Source organism: Chiloscyllium plagiosum, chromosome 10 (assembly GCF_004010195.1).
Source record: "Chiloscyllium plagiosum isolate BGI_BamShark_2017 chromosome 10, ASM401019v2, whole genome shotgun sequence".
NCBI lineage: Eukaryota > Metazoa > Chordata > Chondrichthyes > Orectolobiformes > Hemiscylliidae > Chiloscyllium > Chiloscyllium plagiosum.
Genome location: NC_057719.1, coordinates 11464707 through 11477671, shown reverse-complemented (window position 1 = coordinate 11477671; position 12965 = coordinate 11464707). Strand labels below are relative to the sequence as shown.

General features: G+C 39.4%; 1 protein-coding gene across 4 annotated transcripts in view; it reads right to left on the bottom strand.

The window, feature by feature from the left end:
* The window catches only part of alkbh1 (alkB homolog 1, histone H2A dioxygenase), a 51065-nt gene that overhangs the window by 22807 nt on the left and 15293 nt on the right, over positions 1-12965 (bottom strand). For 2 of the 4 annotated variants that reach the window (XM_043697038.1, XM_043697041.1), the window contains exon 2: positions 721-829. In XM_043697038.1, coding sequence (XP_043552973.1) covers positions 721-829 — 109 coding nt within the window. Of the gene's footprint in view, positions 1-720; positions 830-974; positions 1047-6567; positions 6681-12965 lie in introns of those variants that run through there. The other 2 variants (XM_043697040.1, XM_043697039.1) reach the window with 2 other exon arrangements.

Sequence of the window (12965 nt, the reverse complement as noted above, 5' to 3'; positions counted from 1 at the left end):
AAAAGAAAGAGAAAACAAGACCACAAGGAAAGAAAACAGAGAAAAGACAGAAAGAGATGAGAGAGGTAAAAGAGGAAGTGAGAAGACAAAACTGAGAGAGAGAAAAAAAAGTGAAAAAAATAAAGACAGACCACAAAAAGAGAATGAGAAAGGAGAGAAAGCAATTATGATTGCCCAGATCTTGCAGTGCATCTCTTGATGGGATGAAATTCAGCCATCTAGAAAAGTACAAAGTAAAAGGACTGATGGAACATTATTCTGAGATAAACTACTAGCTTGAGAAAGGATTGACCAGAAACAGAACACCATTCCCTACAACTGATACAGAAAAGAGTAACTGTACTTTACTGCCTAACCAACTACAATTGTTCTTACTTGTACGCAACCTAGACAGCTGGCTAGTGCCTGCTGTTTGAGAGCAATGTTGTGTGGCTTTACGTTTATCTAGAAATCTAGGCCAGCTTTGTCTGATGGATTTCCCAACTTTCAAAGAGAATGCACATGCATGCTGGACTGAATGATCACCTCCTGTGCTTTATGGTTCTATTTATATTTGTTTTAAACTGTAAAGTTAGGGTTCTCCACAGCAAGACTTAGTTGCGGTGGGGAGTACGCTTGGTCAGGTCGACCATTTAAGCCCATGTAGACAGCAATTCCATTCATATTTCATTGGCAATGATAGGGTGCTATGACCTGTTTGGGTTGCGAAATGTACAGTACCTGGATAGTCTTCTAAACTATAAGCTTTCCATTTGCAAACTGGCTTCAATCCAGCTTTAGAGGCATCCTTATCACTGATGGAAGTCACATTAAGTGGTGTGATCAATACCTGCAAGAAAAAGGTTACACAATCATTTGGAAGATCTCTGGAATTATTAAAATGATAATGAATATTGTAGAGGACATAGCAAAGGGGTGGGGAGTTGGGACAGAATGATCAAATTGAAGTGTTTTAAGTTCATTAAAGAACTTACTTTGTGTTAAGAGTATCAGTCATAATCATGAATGGCAGAGCTGAAATCCGCTCAATGGCTGTCTCCTATCTTCTATGTTTATAGGGAAGATAGGAATAGGTTACTTCCAACAGTGAACAAGTCCAAAACGTGACAGCATTGTCTTAAAATTAGGATGTTCAGACATGAAATCTGGAGAACACCTTTACATAAATGATACTGGAAATCCAAAACCCTGTTGAAGGCAAGTCAAGGAGGGAAAACGGAGTTAAAATGAGGATCAACCATGATTTAACTGACCGTTGGAGCAGGTTTGACGGGCTGAATGTCCAACTTGCATTCCTATCTTCTTAACTTATAAGGCTTTTTTGTTATGCTCACCTCTGTTCACCATATATATTTGGACTGTCAAAATATTAATATGGGTTCTTTATTTGAAGATTATTTTTACACATATAGACTATATACAAATAAAACTGGGAGACTATTGTGTAATAGATCTTACTCCCAGTCCTGCTGCTATTAATTATTTTTAATCAACCTGTTCAGATAATGTTATGACACACTCTGGAACATGTGATTTGGATCTAGATTGTCTGGTAGGGATACGACCACCGTGTCACAAGACCCTTTCCTGCTGCTTACAGATTGAATACAAGCTATGAGGTTATTCATTCTGTGAAGAAAGTATGGAGTAACAGCTTTATTTTTAAAAACTACTGGACAAGTCAGATCTCAGAACGAAACCTGATTTGATAGACAATGGGCTGCAGATTTTCTTTAATTACAGAAGTTTATTACAAAAGCATAAATGAAAATAAATAAGTACAGAATGCATCTAGAAAAATCTTCAAACTCCGAGCGAAATAAAGTTTTTGTAACTTATTTGTTAACACCATTAACTTACAGAAGGTCATATATCAAGAAAGTACACCCAACTCAGCTCCTTATTTTGTGTGTCCTAGTAGATTGTTTGCTGTGGAAGTAGACACAATGTGAAGTGTTTTCCAATCTGCCAACATGAACTCTTCCACAGCTTTGAGAGCCTAAGCCTTCTCAGTTCGAATAACTTGCAGATTTCTAATAAAACTCTCTTGGTTTGGAAGTTGCCAAAATTAAACTCTTCTATGGAGGTGACCATACATCCCTGAAATTTCCTATACTTCTGTAAGGAGATAAGACTAAAACTTGCTTCTGACCCTAGTCAGGGGCGGCATGATGGCTCAGAAGAGAATCACAATCAGACACAGATTATCCTATCTCTGTAACCGTGCATTTCCCATGGTTAACCCACCTAGCCCGCACATCTTTGGACACTGTGCGCAATATTTTTAGCATGGCTAATCCACCTAATCTGCACACCTTGGACTGTGGGAGGTTACCGGAACACCCAGAGGAAACTCACACAGACACGGGGAGGACATGCAAACTCCACACAGACAGTTGTCCAAGGATGGAATTGAATCTGGGTCCCTGGCGCAGTGCTAACCACTGAGCCACAGTGCCAGCCATGCTAACTTGCCAATAGTGTCCAGGAATGTGCATGTTAAGTGGTTTAGCCATGATAAATACAGGGTTATAGGGATAGGGTCAGGTGCTCGGCCTTGGTGGGATGCTGTTTGGAGGGTCGATGCAGGCTCAATGGGCTGAATGGTCTCTTTCTGCACTGTAGGGATTCAACATCTTCATCTCCTCCAAATTTCCTTAAGAAAATTCTGGGTTTTCTTGAACTAAAATCAACCCTGCTATGGAAGGAATCTTTGACTTTTTTAAAAAAAAGAAATGGCTTCACAAAAGTAACCAACACCCATGACTACTTTTTGAAATCCAGACTCTAAAAGTTTAAATATATCTCACGTTTTCATCCCAGAATAGGTTAAGATACACTGACAAAACGATATATGGGTATCTTATTACAACATTTCATAGAATGTGCCACAGAAAAATCACTTGCACCAACATTTATGCTCCTCTTGAGTTTCCTCTTAATTTCCATATGAAACCATCAAAATAATCTACTATTCCCTTCTCTCTCATGTTTATTCTGTCCTGATGAGTATATCCAACCACTTGTGGAATCGTTCTTTTAAATCTTTATGCACTTTCTCCAATAACTCTAAATTTTCTTATAATTTAGTGGCTGGAATTATCCTCAATACTCTAGGTATGGTCTAACCAGGGTTTGATACAAATTTGGCACGACTTACTTTTCTATTCTATTCCTCTAGAAATTAAAGCCAAGTGCTTAATTTACTTTTTTTGAAGACCTTCTTAATCTATGCTACAACTTTTAGTACTCCTAAATATCTTCACTCATTTACTCCATTTAGATTCTTATTGTATAAGAAAGACGCAAATTATTTTTATTTCCAAAATGTAACACCTCACATTTATCTTTATTGAATTCATTTGTAAATTGTATGTAATTGCTTTTCAAAAACATTCAAAATACATTTTGTGTTACTGTAAAACAGCTGGTCAGTCAACTGCAAGTCTTTTTTTTGTTGATCAGATTCAGAATGAAAGGTCCTCAGTTATTGAAGTGCTCATTTATATTTTTTGTGGATTTTTGTGTATGGACTATATAGCTGGAATAGCCAGCTACAAACATTCAGCTGGATAATTTTAACACTGAATTTCACACAGGAGCATGATTGGGACTTCTAACAGTGAGCTCTTGCCATGAATCAAAATTTAAAGAATGCATTATACACTACAGCCAGCTGGAAGTAACAAAGCAGAAAAGAGAGGTCTAATGCTGACTGGAGGATAGAACTGGAGGATAGCAGCTTTGAATTTCATGAATTAGTGTATTTTTTGAATTAGGCATTAGGGAAAGAAAAAGTGAAAAACTCTCCCATAGCTTCTTTGTCATTTATCATCTCATACAGAAATAAAGGTCAAATATATTTCCTGCTCATATTGATTCTTTTCTCATGCTATTTTCAGAAATTCTACATGTTGGCAGCAAGAGAACAGAATCTAACTCATGGTGTAAAAATTTAAGTGTTGATAAATGGTGGAAGGTTTCACTCTGCACCCTGAGGTGATTTCACAATCAATAAGTACAGGCTACCTGAGCCATCATATAGTGCAATGTTGAAGGAGATCAGTAACAGATCTTATACTGTGGCCTTTCTGCTGTCAGATCCAATTTGGCAGCTTCAAGAAGAGCATGGCATCACAAAACAAGAGCCAGTATTTAGTAACATCCAACACCGCTGCAGCAGGAACTGGGGATCATCTTTCTCCCTTATTCTAAAATACAATAAAAGTTGAAATAATTGCCTCCAATGCCCCTGGATTAAAAAAAACTCTATATTGCTGTAGAGTCTGGTTGATGGAAGAGTACTAGTGTTGCATTCACACTATCACTTACCTGCTACTTTTAAAGTTTTTAAATCAAGAGATGAATGATCATTTGAGGCTTTGCACATCAAGGGCGTAACACACAATTCCTCTGTTTTTACGAACTCAATTTTCTTGCAAATATTGGTCAAACTCTGCAGTAGGCAATTCAATCTCAAAAGCCAAACTAGTGGTAAAAGAATGAGTATGTGGGCATAAAATTAAATACAGGAAATGTCAAATTCTACATCAGTATTGATCTATTCACTTATTTGGCAAATAACTGAGACTGAACACTAGTGAGATTTAATGGATTGCAAGAGTAAAGTTTAAATAAAAATGCCAAATTATTAAAAATTAATAAGCTTTGGTGAAATAGAAAAGGATTTTCATATATTATCCTGATTTGATAGAACAGAATTAAGCAATGAAATGATTGAGGAACAGAAATAGTCCATCTGAGACCAACTGAGTCCATTTGAGACACCTCGGTCTGAACAAAGTAGTCTGAACAAGAATGATGGAACTCTGATTATATTTCACACCAGTGGTAAAGTTAAACTAACCCAAATCAAGAGTTCAGGGTGCACATGACTTTTGTGAATGTTTCATTCTGTGCTTTCATCCTACATCAATATATAGTACTTCTATACAGTAATTGTGTACACAAACAGGGAGAAACCTAGCCATCCGACTTCAATGGAATAGTATAAGCATTATTCATGTGATATTTAAAACAGTGTCAGATCATGAACAGATTCATGAGTAGAATCATGGGCGACACGGTAGCACAGTGGTTAGCACTACTGCCTCACAGCGCCAGAGACCCGGGTTCAATTCCCACCTCAGGCAACTGTCTGTGTGCAGTTTGCACATTCTCCCCGTGTCTGCGTGGGTTTCCTCCGGGTACTCCGGTTTCCTCCCACAGTCCAAAAATGTGCAAGTTAGGTGAATTGGCCATGCTAAATTGCCCCTAGTGTTAGGTGTAGGGGAATGGGTCTGGGTGGGTCTCTTCGGAGGGTCGGTGTGGACTTGTTGGGCTGAAGGACCTGTTTCCACACTGTAAGTAATCTAATCTAAAAAGTAGGGTGGTTGCTATTGTAGTTGAGGATCTGGTCAGTGTGGTGGGTATCCTGTACACTTTGGTTGTAAATCCCCTGTTGGTTATATTGTTGTCCTGTTTCCCTGTCCCATATCAGTCGAAGCAAGACGCTGAGACACAGTATGGCTTTACCTCCTTCATCTTTACTCTGGGCTCTGGAGGGGGAGAGAACGATTGCCCATGTGCACAGAGTTCTCTGGCTTCTCTTGAACAGCAGATTCTTCAGTAATTATCTAGTCACTTACAGGGAGCAGCATCCAAATAAGGCAACATCTATATCGATTGGGTGACCATTACAAACAGCGAGCATCAACAATACAGATTAAGCCATCTGGCATTATACAATGAACGTTCTTAACCTTGTTAACTGGCTTCACATAATAAATGCTTTTCACCTTGTTAACTGGCTTTATATAATGAATGTTTTTTCATCTCATTAACCTACTACCCTTGTCTCCAGCACGTCATTGTTTACTGTAAGTTCTTATCTGGTCCAAGTCAAGCTAGCTGAGCCTTTGTTACACAACCCAAAACTTAACTCTTTCCCTACCTGCTCATACCTTATACACTTTCTCATTCCCTCCTTCTTTCATTTCATGATAACCACCTAGATGGCACTACCATCTTTCATAAGACTCTCTCAGCCATTATTTAAGCAAGTTATTGACACATAGCATACAATGATTATAACAACAAAAATTATTAGTCTGTTACAGTAAATAGAATTTAAACAATCCTCTCTTGTGGAAAAAAAATCACCAGTAAAGTTCTTAAATCCACAGTCCTTAGTGACCACTCCATCCCCTCCAAGTCGAGTGGAAGCGAGCCAGTTATCCAAAATCTCCTTCAATAAAGTCAAACCTGAACACAAAATCCAGTCTGTCCTTGCACACCACTCCATGGGGAAATCTGAATACTTGGGTAAGGTCAGTTAAATACTTAAAGCTGACGAGACTTCCATCCTTCCGAAGTGAGCAGTGCAGCAGCTGGCCCAGTGAATGCAGCATTCTTTGCTGCTTCTGCTCCCGCTCTGCTGTTAAATGTAACAAAGCAAACTGGCTGCTGTGATGTTAGCTTGATCAGTGAACCATCATATCCCTTAAATGATCGAAAGACAAGGTAAAGCTCATGTGGTTTAATGTCACTGACAAAAAGTGTACCGACCTCCTCTTCACTGTTGCTAGCTTCTTCACTTTTCGTGCTCATGACTGGGAAGCTGATTGAAATCATTGGATCAGGTTGTGGAGGGGTGGACAGTGGTCCGAAGGTGTGCTTTACCTGTGAATGGAGAAACTCTAGAGAAGATGTTAGCTGCTGAAAGTATATTTGCATTTCCTCTCTCACTCTTTCCTTGCCAAGGTGATTATCAGTATGAAGACAGTCACACATTCAACTACACTAAATTGTGTCGGCCTATTTCAACATGTTTTGAATTCTTGAAGTCTATTACTCTGTTCTCTATTTATGACATTATCAAGTTTTATAAAATCCATAAACTTTTAAATTGTACTGCCTAGACAATTCAGTCAGTTATAAACAACAATCAGTGGTCCTATAATCAAACCCTTGGGGGACCCCATTCAGGTTATTCAAAAATTACTTTCCTTTAACAAATTAATACTTGGCTAGTGTGAAAGCTGTCAGGAAAACTATTTCAAAAGTCTCGAATAGCAAGAAAACAACAAAATGTTTTCTGTGCTTTCGTAATTAAAGAGGCAGTTTCAGTTTAGATTTAAATCTCAAAATATTTGTGGGAAACAAATGCTGAGTATTTTAAAATATGTTCTCCAAATGAAACTTCCTAAATAAAATAGTCAGAATTACAGTGCCAACTTTTGGTACAGATCAATATTCTTTGAATTTGCAATATGAAGGGGGCCAATGAATTCTTAATAATAATTAACAGAACTGAAACAGCTCAGCCTCAACTTCTAATATTCTCTAAAATCTTAACAAAACATCAAACTCAAAATGCACTCTTCTTTTTGTGAACACTCTGCATTAAAAACACAGCAAAGATATTTTAGTACAATACTCTCAGCTGGCTAAAGCATGACCACTGACCCAACTGTTTTTTTAAATAGGCATTGTAGAATTTCAAATGAATCAGGGGCTCAAGGCACTCAATCAATTTGTTTTAAGGTTACCAGTTTGATAATTTTAAAAAGGACATAAATGTTAGACAATTTTAATGTAAAAACAAAATCTGCCCCATTACATAGCCCTCAAAATACAGGGAATTGAGGTCTGGATTCAAATAAGGCAAAATTGTTACTTAAAAGGATTTTCTGAACCAGTATTTTAATAAACCAACATTTTAAAACATCAAAATTCGCAGAGCCTCAACTATTGCCACTAGGAGACTTTAACCCCTTTCTCACTTTACTCCTCATGGAGGCTCAAACCCCAATTAAACACAGAGGACTCGAATTGCAATTAAACACAGAAAACTCAAATCCCACTTAAACACAGAGAACTCAAACCCCGAAACAGTACGGAGGACTCGAACCTCAATACAACGCAGTGGACTCTAACCTCAATTAATCCCTCCGAAAAAAGCACAGAGGATTTGAACCACAATTAAACCCCATCCCCGCCAATACAGCACAGAGGACATGAACCTCTTTGTCTACGCACTTGCAAAACTGTTTCTCTCGACTGAACTAAGTACCATTCGAGGAGTCCGTAGAATAGAAAGCAATTGAACGAGGGGACCGTTTCCAACACACGGGAATATCGAGAGGGACCAAGGGTTAAAATCTTGCCTTGTGAGCCTGTCCATCTCGAGATAACAATGTTCCGGGAGATCGCTGACACCATCCGATCGTAACTATTCATTTGGATTCTGCCGACTATGCCAATATTGTCGACCCGTTCCCACTTCAGTCAAAGCAAAACGCTCAGCGAGACAGTATAGTTTTACCTCCTTCATCTTTATTCTGGACCTCCTTCATCTTTATTCCAGGAGGGAGAGAGAACGATCGCCCATGTGCACAGAGACATGAGCTCTCTTTTTTCGAAAACTAGTTTCTTAATGAATTATATAGTCAGTTACAGGGAGGAGCATCCAGATAAGGCAACATACATATTGATTGAGTGACCGTTACAATCAGCGAGTGTCAATGATAAAGATAAGCCATCTGCTGTTACACAATGAAAGTTCTAAACCTTGTTAGTTGGTTTCACATAATGAATACTTTTCACCTTGTTAACTAACTTTACATATTAAATGCTTCTTCATCTTGTTAAATGGCTTTACATAATGAATGCTTCATCATCTTGTTAAATGGCTTCTCATAATAAATTCTTCATCATCTTGTTAAATGACTTCTCATAATAAATGCTTCTTCACTTTGTTAAACCATTATCCTTGCCTCCAAGTCATGCTAGCTGAATCTTTTGTTTCACAAAACTTGAAACTTAACTCTTTCCCTACCTGCTCATACCTTACACACGTTCTCAATCATGTCATCTAGGAATGCGACTTGGTTGATCTTCTCTTCCTCCTGGTAAACTTGATGCCGGTGAGTATACTGTTCATGAGATGGTGTGTTTCCTCTAGTCTTGTATGTTTGATGTTAACAAATGTGTTGTCCACGGATTGTGTCCATAGCTCAGTTGGATTAGGGGAAGGGCTGTGTTTTCAAATCTCTGCATGACTGCTTCTGCTATTAGTCCTGACATGACATTAGTCCGGTCGGAACGGTGGCTCAGTGGTTAGCACTGCTGCCTCACAGCACTAGGGTCCCAGGTTCGATCCCAGTCTCCGGTCTGTGTGGAGTTTGCACATTCTTCCCATGTCTGCGTGGGTTTCCTCCGGGTGCTCTGGTTTCCTCCCACAGCACACAAAGTTGTGCAAGTCAGGTGAATTGGCTATGCTAAATTGCCCTAGTGTTAGGTTCATTAGTCAGAGGGAGATGGGTCTGGGTGGGTTACTCTTCGGTGGGTTGGTGTGGACTTGTTGGGCTGAAGGGCCTGTTTCCACACTATAGGGAATCTAATCATGAGAGGGCCCATTTGTGTGCTGTTGACTTGTTGATATATCTGGCCACTGAAGACAAAGTGGGGTAGTGAGGAATAAGTCAAGTAGCTTGAGCATGTTGTCTGTGCTGATGGTGTTGCTAGAAGTAATTGTTACTGGATCCTCTGGTAGCATGGCAATTGTTTCCTTGACTAATGGTGTGTCAATGGAGGTGAATAGGGCCATGACATCAAATGAAAGCATGGGTTTCTACCAAAAAGGCTATCAACTCACACAGGGATGAACCCAGTGTATAAACCGCTGCAGAGAAGACCTGAAAGTGACACTCACCCCAACAGACTGGGCCACATAAAAACAAAGTGGGACAGAACAACAGCGCTTCACAGAAGTCGCATTGATGATGTTACCCAGCATGGTAACGAACGTCTGCATTATAACCCAGCAGTTCGGTGAGCTAACCAACTACCTCAACCGTTTTCTGTATAAATTCCTTAGATTAGAAATAACCATTTCAAATATTAAAAGCAAGGATGATAGTGAAATGTTTTCCACCAATGTACAGGAAAAAATATTCCTAAAGAAATAATCTTCTAAAGTTTTTTTTTGTTTTTTAAAGCTTAGATCATCTAGACAGTAGACTGACAAAGAAACCAATTATACTGAATGTCTCTCCAGGGATTTTAACATTGCACCAATTGCAGGAGGCACTGAAGGAATATTACAGTCTCAGTAAAATGCAAGTGTGCATTATGCAAAGCAATCGTAGCCTTACAGAAGCACAGTTTAAAATTAGATCAAGCTGCAACAATGCTCAACATCAGGCTGGGTATAATTATGAGAGAGTATGTATAAATGATAATTTACAGACTGAAAGAGAATAGTCACAATGGAAACTGCACTTAAAAATTAACACAATTACAAACAATGATTAACTTTAAAGACTTTTGGTTTATATGAATTCTAATGGGATTCAATCTAGAAAATTGGTATAGTGAAGATGCTAAGTCAACACAGAAGGAGTTAATAGTAATCAATGTTCCCTCTAAATCAGCATTCATGCAGATTTCTAAAAGTTCTTATACAGGCTGCACTCAAGGCTAACCCTTTAAGCTACAGTGCAAGTGGAGCTTCATAAAAGAGAAAGGTTCAAGGGGTTGTGTACACTTAAACAAATTTCCCCCTTTCTCCAAACAAAATCACTATTAGGAGGATATATTAACACTTATAAAGATATACCCCTTAATCCATGATATGGCAGGTTTTCCTGATACTGCATAAAATTAAAAGGATAAAATTAAAAAACAAAGCAAAAAGGAGAAAAAATCTTCAAAACTCAACAACATTCCTACAGCTCCTGTAGCTGCAGCTCCAGTAAAAAGCAAGCCTTTATTATTGGAAGAGATGCCAGCTTCTCCACCACCTTCTAAATCATTACACGAGTCAAACCTTTCCACTGGAATGAAAAAACCAAAGTGGACTCCACCAGCTCCTAAAGAAATCAGTGGTAACTCACGGGAGGTTCAGCTTAAGCTGCCACTTGTCTTTTGCTGAACCTCCAATTCAGATTAGAGATCACTATTCCAACGAAGCAAATCAACAAAGAATTAAATCTTTACAATAATTTTATACAAATGAGAAAAGATATAATTTTTCCTAGGATGATGACGTCAGCTTGTATGAGGGGGCAAAACTACAAATTGAGGGGTGATAGATTTAAGACAGATGTCAGAGGCAGGTTCTTTACACAGAGAATGGTAAGGGTGTGGAATGCCCTACCTGCTAATGTAGTCAACCCAGCCACATTAGGGAGATTTATACAATCCTTAGATAACCATATGGATGATGATGGGATAGTGTAGGAGGACGAGCTGAGAATAGTTCACAGGTCGGCGCAACGTTGAAGGCTGAAGGGCCTGTTCTGCACTGTATTGTGGACCATATTCTGAACAGTATCTTGCATTTATATAGTGCCAGTGACATAGTAACGTGACAAAACATCTGAGACGAAATCTACCAGCTCAGCAACCAAATTTACAACCGGATCCACAACTTGAGCTACAAATCTTCTCCAAAATCTCAAACATAGTATAAGCTTCCATGGAGCCTAAATCAGGCAGAAAATCAACACCATGCGGAAGGAGGAGACATTATTTGAGGTGAAGTATAAAATAAGGACTTGGATTTGTATAGAGTTATACAGACATCTGAAGTGTAATTGCAGTAACTGCAAGAAATTCAGCTAGATGGACTTCATGGAATATGAGTTTCCTAACTGGGGCCGTAAATCTGGTCCAATCAGGGAGCCCTGACTGACAGATAAGAACAGAAGTGTCTCATGCAGCATTGCCCTTTGATGTGAAGGGCACTGCTTGTCACTGGCCACCCGGGTGTTTTCCTATCTTCCTGGTGGTGGAAATTGAATAAAGATTGGTGCACTTTGTGTCTTTCACTGTGTAAAAAAAAAAAATATAAACAGGAGTGGCAATTAAATAAAGATTGGTGCACTTTGTGTCTTTCACTGTGTCTCACACCTGCACACACACACCATGGGTGCTGGGGATAAAATAAGCACTACCGCACTTAGGTGGTAGTGTGGGGGTTAAATTATTAAGAAAAAAAAAAGAAAAGAAATATAACCAGGAGGAGCATTGCCTTTTGATGTGAAGGGCACTGCTTGTCACTGGCCACTCGGGTGTTTTCCTATCTTCCTGGTGGTGGAAATTGAATAAAGATTCGTTCACTCTGTGTCTAAAAAAAAGAAAGAACAGAAGTGTCTCACGCAGCATTGCCCTTTGATGTGAAGGGCACTGCTTATCACAGGCCACTCGGGTGTTTCTTTTCTTCCTGGTGGTGGAAATTTGAATAAATATTTGTGCACCTTGTCTCTTTCACTGTGTCTCACACCTGCACACACACAACATGGGTGCTGGGGAAAAATAAGCACTACTGCAGTTAGGCGGTAGTGTGAAAAAAAAAATAAACAGGAGTCTCAGACATCTTGCTCACTCTGAGAGCTGGCTCTTAAAAAGACTGTCAGAGGTTCTGTTCACTCTGAGAGCTGGCTCTTGAGGGAGCTGGACCAGAGAAAAAAAACAGAAGTGTCTCACGCAGCATTGCCCTTTGATGTGAAGGGCACTGCTTGTCACAGGCCACTCGGGTATTTCCTTTCTTGCTGGTGGTGGAAATTTGAATAAAGATTCGTGCACCTTGTATCTTTCACTGTGTCTCACACCTGCACACACACAACACATGGGCGTTGGGGAAAAAATAAACACTACCGCAGTTAACCGGTAGTGTGGGGGAAGAAACAAAAAAAAAACCAAGGGTGCCAGACAAAAAAAAAAGAACAGGAGTGTCAAGCATCTTGTCTCTCATCTTCCGCAGCTACACTGGTACCATCCCCCACCTTTTCCTCCGCTACACCGATGACTGTATCGGCGCTACCTCGTGCTTCCACGAAGAGGTTGAACAGTTCATCCATTTTACTAACACCTTCCACCCTGACCTCAAATGTACCTGGACCATCTCAGACTCCTCCCTCCCCTTCCTAGACCTCTCCATTTCTATCTCGGGCGACCAA